The sequence below is a fragment of the Pelobates fuscus genome, chromosome 2 (assembly GCF_036172605.1).
Source record: "Pelobates fuscus isolate aPelFus1 chromosome 2, aPelFus1.pri, whole genome shotgun sequence".
Classification (NCBI taxonomy): domain Eukaryota; kingdom Metazoa; phylum Chordata; class Amphibia; order Anura; family Pelobatidae; genus Pelobates; species Pelobates fuscus.
This window is the reverse complement of record NC_086318.1, coordinates 79,734,066-79,748,707: the sequence shown is the minus strand read 5'-3', so window position 1 is coordinate 79,748,707 and position 14,642 is coordinate 79,734,066. Positions and strand designations below refer to the sequence as shown.

The window sequence follows — 14,642 nt, the reverse complement described above, 5'->3', positions numbered from 1 at the left end:
GTCAAGAACATTTTATTAAATAAAAACACATGGGACTTTCATGGGACTACAACACTGACCTCGAGAGAACCGATTACCCTGGTTCTAAAAAGTTTAAAATACCCTTCTGGTTTCTACAGGTTTCTGGTTTCTATTGATATTGTTGGTTTGAAGAAACATTTACTCATATATAGTCTTGTTCAGTCCCTCATGCAGCACTCCATCCCAGTGGTAGAAGAAATTATAAAGGAGTCACTTTAGAACATATGTGCACACTGCAATAACATCCTGCAATGTCCTTTGAACTATAAAAGCAGCCTGGTTCTTGGCAAGTTCCTGTTTTGCTATGTGTTGTAATAATTCATCTGGAGCCACTCTTTATATAATCTATCAGAATCCTCTCACAAATGCATTAAAATTGATAGCCCTTTTACACTATGTATGATAAATTATTATATATATATATATATATATATTAATGCTGTATTATCCTTTTCCTTTCCCATAATGTCAGCACTGACATTACTTTCTAGATGTGCATATTCCAGAGTTATTGATGCACTTAATACACTTGCTGTTAGAACCTTAAGGGATTTTTTTTCCTTTTTTTGAATATTCATAGGGGCTACTTATTACCCGCAGCTGATCAGGTAGTTTGTCATTTATAATGTGATTTGTGAATGTAAAATTTATTATTTCAGGCTCTCTGGAGGCTTATGAGTAGTAGACCTTGGAAAGACTTTTTTGTCTTCCAACCCTGCTTGTTGCTTGTTTTTCTTTTTTCGGAAATTGTATTTGAATTAAAGCTCAGTACGGTGAGATGAGACCTTGATCACAAGTAGATGAAACCTTTTTTTTTCCCTCTTTCGATTGTTTTTTTGTTGTGTTAATAGTTCCTGTTTGCATATTTAATATTTGATATTGTATCTTTCTGGTAACGTTTTAGCAGTGTTTAATTTGTGCATATGGATCCACATCAGATCCACATGTTTATGTCTTACAGCAGTGGTCCCCAACCCAGTCCTCAAGTTACCCCCCAAACAGTCCATGATTTAGGGATTCCCCAGTTGTGTTGAATGTGTTTTTAGAAAGAAAGAAAAAAGCACTTTAGACACAACAGGGTAATCCCTAAATCCTAGACTGTTACTTGAGGACTGGGTTTGGATCCCCTGTCTTACATCATCAATGATCCTATTCCCTATTTATGTGAAAAAGACTATGACTTGGATATACTAAACAGCAGCAGTTGAATGCTGCTGACTATCCTTAAAATGTGTGAAGTGGAAGTAAAGGCACTGCAGTGATAAACAGTGAAATATTGTGCAGAAAACAAATCACTAGCAAAAGTACACCGTACACTATATTTTTAAGATGATGCCATCAAATATACAAAATTATTTATAATTTGTGAATATATGTGTTTAAATATGAAATCTACTTATTAGAGTTAATAAATATTTGTGTTAAACACAAAAAAGAGCTGTTATTGTTTTTAGTCCGTACATAAATGTTACGTAAGCCTTGAAATATAAAAATGGTACATTTGGTGTGTGTGTGTGTGTGTGTGTGTGTGTGTGTGTACTAATCCCATGTATTTTCTTGGACGTGCTTCTCATTTTCTGTTTGTTCCAGGTTTTTTGTTTTTCTTTATATATTTACTTAAACGTTGTGATATGAAGACCCAATACACCACAGATGAGCAAATCCAGGAATGGAATAATTTTATCCTACTGAATTGCTCTGCTAGATTAATGCAGTTTCTATTCAAACTTGAATCAGGAAACTTAGAGACTGTCAACCAAAATCTAGAAAATGAACTGTCCAATATAAAGGAGTTTAAGGACAAAACCAAATCCCCCCTTCTAGAAAGTAAGTTACAAAAAAATCTTGAGAATTTAAAAAACATGTAAAAGAAAAGAAACATGATAAGTTTCTAAGAGACTATAGGGACTTCAAAGAAGGCAATATCTTTAATATAAAAAGGAAATACAGGACATGTGCAAATAGTAGAAGTAGTTCCACATCTGCGAATACCGTCTGGTCTGACTCTGACTGCAGTATTTCTAGACCTTCCAGAAATTACCGAAATAAAGACTATCCAAACCCCCCAAAGGGGAAGAAGTATTCTCAAAACCAGAAACGTTACCTTCCCAGACACTCCAGTAATAGCCACCACTGAAACCAACAATACCACTGACAGAACCACTGAGCTTCCTTTTTTAGAGGAGGACTGGCCTCTCCCACAGAGAGGCAAACTAGAGACAGAAGGAGATGGGGGTACAAAACAGACAGAAGAATAAATCAGACCAAATAGGCGACATTCAAAATCAGATTGTTAACCTGTCCAATTTCACCCTTCAACAGCACCACATTTCACTCTTAAGTAAAGGGCTATCCTTTGTACCTACCCCTAACACCAACACATTTGATTGGATTAAGGATACAAACTTTTTTGGCCGAAACTGGCTCTCAATGTGGTACACAAAAGGAGAAACCAGAAATTGGCTAAAGAAGCTGGCTTCTCCTATAAAGACTTTACTGTCTCTACTGAATGAGCAAGATGTAGAATCACCACTTACCAACTTAAAACTAGAAAGCTGGTTCACTCCAAATCTGAAAGAGGTATCAAGTGTGGACCTCTTTATAAAAATGACTACAGAGGAGATTGAATCCCTTGATCTCAATATAAAATCTTCTGACAAATGTGGTAATACAGTTCTTTTAGATAGAGACAAGTATATTGAGATGTGTACAGAACATTTGAGAGATCCAGAGGCATATAGCCCACTACTTAAAGACCCCACAACACAGCACCTGACAGAATTGAAATCCATCTTGGAACCAGCAGTAGAGCATGACATTTTAACTAGGGAAGAATATAAATTCATATTACCTCATCTAACCCCGACCATTGCCACCTTCTACTGCCTCCCCAAGATTCATAAAGATACTAAGAACCCCCCAGGAAGACCAATAGTGTCTGGTAATGGCTCCATCAAAGAGAGAAACACGGACATAAGTTTATTAAACATTTTAGCTATTAAACATTTAATTTATTTTATCTTCACAATCTTAGGTGACTACCTGGTCTTTAATTGACCATGACATTCTTGCCCTTTCTGATTCAAGTTTGTCTTAATCTGCATCTGTTGTACATCTTTTAAAAATAAAATTACCCTAAGGCAGTGGTTCTCAAAACAGTCCTCAAGACCCACCAACAGTCCAGGTTTTGTTAGTATCCCCATTGGAATAAAACAGGGAGATACATAAATCCTGGACTGTTGGTAGGCCATGAGGACTGGTTTGAGAACCAATGCCCTAAGGAGTTAATCCCCTAGGAAATTCACCTCATAAAGGAGGAGCTTTATGACACGTACGGACACATTCCAAATCAACCAATAAGATCAACTCATTACAAGCCAATCAGAATCTTTCTCCTCCTTTTTAAACTCCATGCTCAGTACCGGCCGGTTCCCCTCTGACGAGCCAGGTCAGCGAAACGCGCATGTCAGGGGTCCATATGGTGCTGTATTTCACTACCATATGACAGCACACGGACTTCATATTATGTTTTTGTTTGTCCCACTCTATTAGTCATTCGGCTTTCCAGCAAGCTCTAGCTACCTAGCTTTTCAAGAGATTATGTGTAAATAGCGCAGTACGGGGATAACTTTAGGTGCCCACGAAGGCACGGGGGAAGAAGTGCATTTGGCTACCTTGATAGTCCAAGGCTATCTTTATTACAGTACCTATACAATCGTGAAGATATCTATCTATGCTAACTTTGAACACAGCAATTGACAAGGGAGATCGCTCGCACATCTATACCTGCCATTCTGCCATAGACCTTGTTCTGGCACGTGATACCATAGGATCTACGGAGTGCTAATTCTGGCATTAAGGCATTAGGTACTATCAGCCATAATCTTGCCATTCTCCCTCTGAACACAGAAACACTACAGCGATAGGTACTTTTTACCAGCATGAGGGGATTGGTCAGTCAGTACATTATTACAACTGTCTAACCTTCTCCATGTACCTCTATTTTGATAGACCAATTCAATAGCCCATACTTCTCTCACAGCAATAGGCAGTGTACCGTGTTTGAATATATATGTCTATAAGTAATGGGAGTTTGACCCTGTACCAATATTCATACGTACATTATCCTGTGACACGCTACACTCTGGTGTCCAATTAGTACCTATTCCCAAGTTATAGATAGTATGTCTAGATAGGCAGTGAATCTTATCTGAATGTCTATACCTGCGAGCAATGAGAGTTTGACTCTGTGCCAGTATCCATATGCACATCATCCTGTGACACGTTATACTTCAGTGTCCACTTAGTACATATTTTCCCAAGTTATAGACAGGGAGCCTTACCTCTGCACCACTGGCTACCATTAATGGGAGTTGAACGTGTAGCTATTATCCAGCTGCTAATTATCCAGTAACTTTGTTACGTTGTTATATTTAGCATTCTTTCTGTCACCAAGGGCTATTCCATATTAATTCACACTTTCAAGTATTTTTTTTTAACTATCTTGGCACAGACGTGTGTGTAGAAGTTTACACTCTTTAGTAGTGATACACACTATCTTGATCCCCCAATAGGCAGTACGATACTAATACCATGCATTGAAAAAACATACTAGTTGGTGTTTACTTATTTACACCTATTGTATTCCTATTTTTGATATATCGCTTTGATCATTTTTTACTTTTTCACTTTTGGGTTTGTTCACAGTACATGAGCACCATTGTATTTGTCTTGCCGTTCAGCAATTTTTAAAGTTTTTGCAATAAAATGTATTTGTTTTTCATATATGATACTTCTCCCTGTCTGGACCAATAAAGATTTCCTCTATATTTGACATTTATTCCAGCCCTCTCCTTGGTACACTACTTCTCTTGGTTATTAATTATTGGCATACCTTTACTAATCTGTATTTACATGCACATACATGTAGAATACATCAAATAATCTAACATGATTACACTGCTTCTCTTTGGAACTGGATTTATCACAGTCCCTAGTGTCTTGTTCCCTGAATAAATGATTCCCAACATTTTAAATGTCCATAGATGCCCACATTTGTTTTCGAGGCAGTGAATGGAGCAGTGCTAGGGGTGAATTGCTATTAGCATACTAACTAAATTATCCATAATTATGTATTTAATTGAATGAAAACAAGACCAGAATGCGTAATTTACGGTACACAGATTAATTAACAAACACATTTACAGTTTAAAACCATATAACCACTATTTGTATTGCTGGGAAACACCTTGATACAAAGACAACTCCAAGGCATGTTTTGAGTTCCTAGCCAAAATGGGACACCATAGGAAAAGAAAGTAACATATGGAATATGCTGTCAATGAGGGACTCCTAAATACGCTACTATATTGATTATCTGATTTTTAGCAAAGGTTATTGGTTACATGAGATCTTAAGTTAGGTTGGGTTAGAATAGGATGCAAAAAAGCAGAATAAACTGCAGCTTTGACCAAGTTTTGGTCTTTGAGGTGAAGATAAAATATAGGGATGTAAGAATGAGAGATCTCATTGATGCAGCATGAGCAAGAGTCTGGTTTTATTAGGTTTACTTATCCTTGTAGGGGCAGATAATACCAAACTAAAACTATGAAATTTGTCTGTGTCTCAAGGCCTCTCGTTACTGTCTGCTAATTTGCTGGTAAATTGTTGCTACTTTGCAAACTGTGGGAGACAAGTAAATGTTAAAAAAAAATTTAATTGTTTCCTCTGCGGTCAAACACTTTTATCTTTCAGTCAGGAATTTTGCTTTGCTTTTAAGTCATGTGTCCTTAAGGGGTTAAATAAAATAAAAATTGATAATATAGTGCTATAAAGTATATTTATATATGATAAAAAAAATACATAATAAAGTAAAGATTTTTATTATCTGTTAACTTCACTATTATACATATAGTAACCATAAAGTAACCATACAATATTGCATTTATTTATTTTATATTAATATCATTTATTTTGAGTGTGGGGGATTAAAGGACAAATACAACAAAAATGTAAGAAAGCTTAACTTAATAAATGAAAAAATGAACACAGAGACTTTATATGCTTATGTTGGCTCTATGTTGATGTGATTAAACTATAATAATGTATTACATTTATGGCAACTATGTTGCCTCTTGTTTATTCATATTGAGCAGTATTAAGCTAACCCTCTGCTTTTCATTCAGTAACCTCGAGCTGGCTGTGATGTACGGCGCCTCGGACAATCATGGGGGCAGTGGTGGAAGTAGTATTGTGGACACCCCCACTAGTAACTTGGGGAGCTCTATCACAGCTTGTAAGAAGGTAAGCGGGCCATTCAATTTACCAAGCCCAATATATTTGCAGTTAAGTGTTTGTTTATGTCACGATTATGTTTTTCATAAACTCCCACTGGTTGTTTTTACAATTGGTGGCTTCCTACATCACCATGTATACAATATGCTTAATGTGTATAGTGAACCTTAGCTGTGTTACGTATCACTTAGAACACCACTAATTAATTCATTTTAAATGAATTAATGAATTTCACCTTATTAGAGAAATCTGTTCTGCTTTGAGCTAATTATACTGTTTCCTAAAATGTTTCTACTTTATTTACTTTTACTTTTTCCCAATTCATTTCAGTAGATACTTTTCATAATTCCAATTTTATAGCTACAGATATATTATTTGATATTGCTGTATAATATTTGTTCTGAGTGCTCAAAAACACCCACGCAATCTACAGTATACCTGCTTCCTGTGCATCCATATTCAGCGTACAACACCACTTATCTAGAATCTGAGAGTTATAGAACCTGCGAGCAGCTAGAGTGATTCTCGTTTTCACAAACCTCCTCCATCTCTTAAATGTCTGTATCAATAGCTTGAATTTCGATGGTGGGTCCTTTTACTAAACAGTGACTCGCGGCGAGTTGAAAGCCAGATTGCAAAATACAGACAGCGATCTCAAAGTGGGAAGAAAATAATCTCCAATTTTCATGAAATTAAGAATTTTCTAGACTTGCTAATTTAGCTTTAATTTTGCAAGTCAGTTGTCGCTTACCCACAACTTGCTGTTTAGTTAATAAACCCTTAAGTCTCTCGTCTGTTCCCACTCTGCTGCAGTGCATCCATCCCTAACTTGTTTTCCTTTTAATAACCTCTAATTAAGCTGGGTAATTCAATCATCCAAGGTTTCGTGTCTGAGTAGGCAGAGGCCTTATTTGCAAGGGAAGCAACAATTATTTATTTCTATTAAATATGCATGAGCTTCTGGGTGTTCTTTCTTCTATTAACCCTTTTCTTTAACCCTTCTATTAACCCTTAACTAATCAAAGGCACATAGGACTAAATTTATGAGGCCAAATCATGCAAAATGCTAAATATGGAACAATTGCTACATAAACATAATTTCCTGCCAACGATCTTACAGTGAGGACATGGCTAACCCCAACCCCTGCAAGGCATCATTTTTCATATTCAACCCAACAGCACAAACAAATGATACGTGTACCAGAAACATATCATCGGTTTGGTAAACTGAATCGAAAACCACTAATCGACAGAACTGTTTCTTCCACCTCTTGAGCGTCAACTTCATTTTTTTTCCCACTTCTACTGAAGAAGAGGCATCTAACCTCTTTTACTAGTAACCTAACAACTTGCCCTGCTGATCATATCGCTTCTGATCTCACAAACTGGGATTATAATACATCATTAAATAAAACATTGATAGCTGCTATTATTTGTTTTTCCTACGAAACTCTGTTTTCTTATAAATGTGTATTAAATGCATGGTAACTGACATCACAACCCATTTTAGCCCTGGCACGGTCAAGGCTCACATTGCATTGGAAGAGGAAACTTTCTGTTTATTCTGATGGGTGTCAATTTCTACATTTAATTTTAGTTTTCTGAACTCACACACATATATTTGTTAAAATAAAAAAGTTACCTGCGCTCTCTCCTCATTCCCTATGTATATTTAGACAAATGGAGGTCATTTAGTTGCTCCAATGGCCATTGGAGGGAATGCCCGCCTGCCAACGTCAAGGCAGACCCCCCTAAGCGGGTCCTAACACTGACCCTTCAGCCTGCTTCCTTGAGCTTCTGGAAAAGGTATCTCTAATGAGACAGAGGGGTATTTTCTATATACACCCCTATATACTTATATAACCCTTAATAGAGAACACATGGGATGGGCGACAGCATTGTAACCAGGCTGTGTGATACAAAGTAAATTCAAATACAAAAAGATAAGTCCTGCGCTCACTCCCATCACTACTGGGACGGCAGCAATGACTACATAGGGATTAAGGAGAGAGCGCATGTATCTTTTTTTCTTTTCTTTGGTTTTTACTATATTGGGGCTGATGTGTACTGTAGTCATTGCTGCCGGCCCAGTAGTGATGGGAGTGAGCGCAGGACTTATCTTTTTGTATATATATTTGTTAAAATCCTGGTAAGTATTGCTTGACGTTTCATTTTCTCCTCTTCAGACTAGGCACACTACATGTATGTATATTAATAACCTTCCTCTGTTCATCAAATTAGTTCCATTTTTATTTAAACATTCTCAACATCCATTCTAAAACGAAAAACCTTATCGTTAATACCATAGTCATTTGTGGGGGAGGCTTTGGGGATTAGCCCTAGATTTCTACACTTTTTTTTTCCAATTAATTTCACATCAGACAGCTGCTTTTCAAAGGAGCTACCTGTTATAGAGAGAAAGATCAGTATTGCAGTGCACAGTCAAGCTACTTCGGGTAAGGACGTGTTGTCACGAGAGGCTGCTAGGTAATGGAACTGCACACCCTCTATTAGTTAGGCAGCATGGTAGGATCAAATGGAATATCTTGCTGTGCCACATGTGTTTCCAGCTATGCTTTTATTGAGATCCTGGAGAGATTCAGTAGTAAAGGTAAGACCTTGATCACAAGTAGATAAAACCTTTTTTTTCCCTCTTTCGATTGTTTTTTTGTTGTGTTAATAGTTCCTGTTTGCATATTTAATATTTGATATTGTATCTTTCTGGTAACGTTTTAGCAGTGTTTCATTTGTGCATATGGAATTGGTACAGGCTGGTCTTTTTGTGCCTGTATCAGTAGCCTCCGCAACACCAGATCCACATGTTTATGTCTTACAGCAGTGGCCCCAACCCAGTCCTCAAGTTACCCCCCAAACAGTCCATGATTTAGGGATTCCCCAGTTGTGTTGAATGTGTTTTTAGAAAGAAAGAAAAAAACACTTTAGACACAACAGGGTAATCCCTAAATCTTAGACTGGTAGGGGGTACTTGAGGACTGGGTTTGGATCCCCTGTCTTACATCATCAATGATCCTATTCCCTATTTATGTGAAAAAGACTATAGACTGACAGAGAGACATATACTCCCTCTCTGTCAGTGAAGGGTTTATCAAGATTGTCTTTGGGATTAAGCCACAGGTTTTCTGGAATTTAACAACCCCCCCTTTTCTGTATAACTGCTGTTCCATTTTGCATATTTGATTTGTTTTTTAGAGTTCGGAGGTCTAATGACTTTAATGACCATTTCAAGTCTTGGTTTTAAATTCTTCATCCACTGAGAGAGTCTAAAAATGAATTGAACAACGTAATATTTTACAAACACGAAAAGTCCTTTCTAGGCTAATAATACTTCTTCTTTTTCTTTTCCACTCTTTTTATGTCAGAAAACGATCATGTCTGGGTTCTTTCTTTTAATATGTACCTCTTGGCAACTTGTAGCATCACTTCCCGCCACTCTCTCATTTTCTAAATTTGTCTTGTTATATTAACTTGTGTGTCTCATCTAGCCATTGTCAATCTCTGCGGAATGTATTGGCTTCTTATAAGCAATAACACCAGCATGCAATGCATATAAATGATTCACTTTAAACCAGTGGTTGCTGATCAGAACCATTTCGAAGATAAATACATTTCGATACATTTAATTTAATGCCAGAACTGTGGGCATCGTGATTCTCCCATACATAGAAGAGAAATCATGAAAACTTCACTTTAATGCCATATTTTTTGATCCACTGACACTGTCATTATGAAATAAAAAGATGAAGAAATAAGGTGCCAGGTTGCTTGTCATAAAGAATCATAGATAGTTACTTCCCTCGAGCTGTGTTACTCATTGTGTCCATGTCAAGAAGATCTGACAGCTAATAGCCCTTTTTGCTTGTTCAGGTTTTATGCACAAATCGACCTTCAGAGTCATTGGAATATTGGCTCCAGAACTCCAAGAATCTGTGTAGAATCGGATTGGTCGAGGACGGGACAGAAACAAACTGCACATCTGTAAGTACAGCATCTAAAAATACACTTTTTTTGCTGCTTAAAAAATATATTGTTTGTTGAGATAACAATGCTCTTTGGTGGGATATTCCACAGTAATTTGGTGAAAGCCAGTGTGTTTTTGGACTGTCAATCAAATCCCATGAAAACAGAGAATGGACTTTTTTTTCCTCTTTCTTTCTCCATTCTTTAGTTGAAGCATGATATTTTTATTTTTTGTATTCTACTCTGCCAAAATTTTAAGCTTACATCTACACTTCCTTTAAATTCTGAATGTGATGACTTTCTAATTTTGAGCTCAAATGTTTGGGCTTAGATTGAGTGAAGACTGAGTCTGTACACCTCATACATTTTTTAAATTTTTTTTTTAAATTACAATGGCCAAAAGAATGGCATTCAATTCATTTGTAAATGTAATCAAATATATATTTATTTCCATGTCTAGTTAACCCTTTAAGGACCATTGGTTATAAAAATAATTATTTATCTCAGAGAAGATTTATCTGTGGTAAACACTGTTCTTGTAAGCAAATAATTTAATTTGCACTTTAAACATAATTAGCAATCGCCTACAAATTAGTTTTTTTTAACTGTTAGTGTGCTTAGAATCATTTTGCCACAAAGAATGCATAAGACTGCACACATTCTAAATGCTTGATTTATTGCATGTAAGCAAAAAACAAAAACAAAAAAGATCCGTGAGATTTCCTACTTTAAGAAAAAAAAAAAAAAAAAAAAAAAGAGATACACAATTTCTTTTAGAAGATCCGTGAGATTTACTAGTCTGACTCCCGGGATGAGGAAGTAATGTAATTGTACAGCTCCTGCATAATAATTTTCCTGGTGTAACACTGTCAGAGTAGCATCGTTATTAGATACGTCAGGCCAGCCCTATGTTCATCAAAGGGAAATTGGCAGTCTGCCATTGTTCCTTTACAAATAACAAGATTGCACACACGTCATCAGTTAGTCAATATGGAAGCTTAGTGGCAGCCGGTAAAGGTAGCTCCAGAGTTGGAACCAGTCATTAAATGCTTCCCATAGAGAATAATGGGAGTTGTTTGCAGATACGTTTGTTAGACAATCGCATGAATACAATTCTTTGTCTCTAATTCTGTGTTTCTCTGTAGGAGCTTTTTTTTTGTCAATCTCTGTTTTATTGAGGCAAATGTTAATCACATCGCACAAAGTTAGGAGTCAGAACAAACTTTTACACGTGCCGTGCATAGAAAACAGGATTATCACAAGTTAGGTAAACTGTAGAGAATAAACTCCTATTAGATGCTGCCTCCTCTTTTTTAAGTTATATAGATTAAGTAATTAATATCAAGCAAAAATAAGGTAGAGGAGCCATAAATGATAGTAAAACGTTCACAATCCTCAGTTAAAACACGTTATGTCATATCACTTGAGAACATCTCGTGAATCGCAATTGCACAGTAAAGTGATTCTAGATAAGTAAGCTCACTCAGAGAGGTTTTTATGTCAGCCTAATTGATTCGATGTGCACACGAGCAAATGCAATTTACACATAATTTATACACAGAGCTAAAATAATTTATGGGGTTGCTCCAACCAAAAATCAGTGTTTTAAGAAAATCCTTCCAATATTGGTACGCCCAATGGGCGGCATGAAGGGAGGGAGCTGCGCCATCATTGTCTGTCTGTTACCAGCATGCTGTGCGTGATGACGACAGACGCCAAACATGCACAGAACTGACACTAACGCCAGCCCGGAACTCTGCTTGATGTTCCAGTGATGCTGTCAGAGGTTGAACTTTCTGTGGGCAATATATCACACTGAAGTGCTGCACATACAATCCTCAAGCACCTTAACCAAATCAGATTAGTAAAGTGGTCATGTTGCTTGGAGTAACTTTTAATAAATTGAGGGGTAAAGGAATAAATGATAAAATGATGTGTCTGCTTCATGTCCGGAAGGCAGTTCAGATGCCCATCCTTTTTGTTATTTTTGGTACCAAAGGTTAATCATGCCTATAAATTAAAGTAACCTTTGTTCTATATAAAGTGAAGGTAGAGATGACAATAACATTCTGGAAAGATAGAAAGTAAACTGGCAGCGTTTCCTAGGCCCCATGGGCTCTGAATCCAGCGCTGCCGTAGACCAATAATAAAATGTATTCCTGCTGCTGTGCTTTTCATTTTGTTGCCTTGTTTTTTCCGATAATCTTTTTTTATACTACCTAGGGATCTATATGACGATGGAGAGCTGTAAAGTGCGCTGATAAAGAATTTGTTTATTTTCAAAGCGAGCAGAATGGATTGAATATAAATGATTGATAGAGTATGTTTTATTTTACCCAAGAACAAATGAAACATAAATATTAAATGGGGGATCCGTTTTTTTGTTGTTTTTTTTTTAACAATGCAGAACAAAATATTTTGTATTAATCATGATAAGTAATGATCTATCAAAGGTCTATGAAAACAACTGTTCAATATCAGATTAATGGAAACTAAATTGAGATTTGGAACTTTCCATAAACCTGCTCAAAGGGAGGCCTAAAATAAATTGCCTCAACAAAATGAATGCAGTTCATTGCTGTTCACTCTAATTGCTGTTCACCCAAGTGTCTCAAAGTCATAGGAAAGGGATTTTATAGTGTTAGGAATACAAAGTTGTATTCCTAACACTATAGTGTTCTCTGGTCCCCCATCCCTCACTGCCCCCATCCAGCTGGTAAACAGGGCCGGCGCCACCGTTGGGTGAACTAGGCATTCGCTTAAGGCACCGGCCTGCTGGGGGCGCCCATCGGGATGTTTCCTGGTTGGCTGCCTGCCCTTGTCTGGGACCACAGTGCTGCAAGAGCAGCTCTTGAGCGCCCCTAGCACCGGGCAGATCCTCAAGGATCTTGCAGCCTCTCACTCCTCCCTTGCGCGCGGTCTGTGATGCTGGGAGCCGGAACATGACGCCATTCCGGCCCCGGCATATTAAACAGCGAGCGGACCCCAGGGACCCCAGGGAGGTGAGTGTTTGACTGTCAGTGAGTGTGTGTGTATGTGTGTCAGTCAGTGAGTGTCTGCCTGTGTGTGTGTGTGTGTGTCTGTCAGTGAGTGATTGTATGTATGTCAGTGAGTGGCTGCGTGTATGTGTGTAGGTGTGTGTGTGTGTCAGTGAGTGTGTGAGTGTTTGACTGTCAGTGTGTATGTCTTTCAGTGAATGTCTGTCAGTGAGTGAGTGTATGTCTATCAGTAAGTGTCTGTGTGTGTATGTCTGTCAGTAAGTGTGTGTCAGTGAGTGAGTGTATGTCTGTCAGTGAGTTTCTGTGTGTCAGTAAGTGAGTGTGTGTGTGTGTGTGTGTCTGTCAGTGAGTGTGTGTGTCTGTGTGTCTGAGTGTGAGTGTGTGTATGCCAGTGTGTGTCTGTCAGTGAGTGAATGACATGAGGGGGCCGCAAAATGGATCTTTGACTAGGGCGGCAGAAATACTTGCACCGGCCCTGCATGTAAAGGGTTAAAGAACCAATTAATCACTTACCCAATTCCAGCACCAATGTCTGTGCTGGGATGGCCATCTCCCTCCTCTGATGGCATACGAAGGTGGAACTAATGCGCATGTGCACATGGGGCGAAACATTCAGCCCTCCCTATAGGAAAGCATTGAATCAATGCTTTCCTACAGAGATTTCACTGATGCTGGATGTCCTCATGCAGTGCATGAGGATGTCCGGCATCAGTTAGGCGACCTGAAGTCCATTAATATCTAGGAAGTGCCACTACTTGCTTCTGATTGACAGCCACTAGAGGCAGTCTTAGTCCTGCAAGGTAATTTCTCTAAAACTGCAATGATTTACATTGCAGGACTAAGTGGGACAGTGAACTGAAGTGGTCAGGGTACCTAAAGTGTCTCTTTAACATAGGGACATTTAATGACCCATAACCGGTCTAGTCATATTAACTACATCTTCTTTTTTGATAATAGAGGTACATCCCAAAAGTATGAATCCAGGAATCTAAAGTGAATTCAAAATGTAAAATTTTAGGTCAATATTGCTTGATTGTAAAAAAAAAAAAAATCTCCAAGTCCGCTATGAATCCATTTTAAAAAACAGAAAAACCTACGGTGTCCCAATGTTTAAAACGCAACAAGATTTATTATCTTCGTAGAGATTTAAAGGACCAAACAAACTTCCAACTATACAAACAATGAAGTGCCATGTCTTGTACAAGTAGATTTGATAATAACATGATCTAAGTTTCGTATAACACTTTATAGTGAGTGTTTATAGTAGTTGTGGCTAGGGCTGCATAAACAGAAACAAAAGCGATTTAACTCCTAAATTGCAAAGAAGTGAACAATAGGACTGCAGGAGCA

At 37.6% G+C, this 14,642-nt stretch overlaps 1 protein-coding gene across 1 annotated transcript in view; it reads left to right on the top strand.

Annotated features, from left to right (window-relative positions):
• The window catches only part of SPHKAP (SPHK1 interactor, AKAP domain containing), a 240,776-nt gene that overhangs the window by 115,379 nt on the left and 110,755 nt on the right, over positions 1-14,642 (top strand). The window contains exons 2-3 of the mRNA XM_063442305.1: positions 6,207-6,324; positions 10,201-10,311. Coding sequence (XP_063298375.1) covers positions 6,207-6,324; positions 10,201-10,311 — 229 coding nt within the window. The remainder of the gene's footprint in view (positions 1-6,206; positions 6,325-10,200; positions 10,312-14,642) is intronic.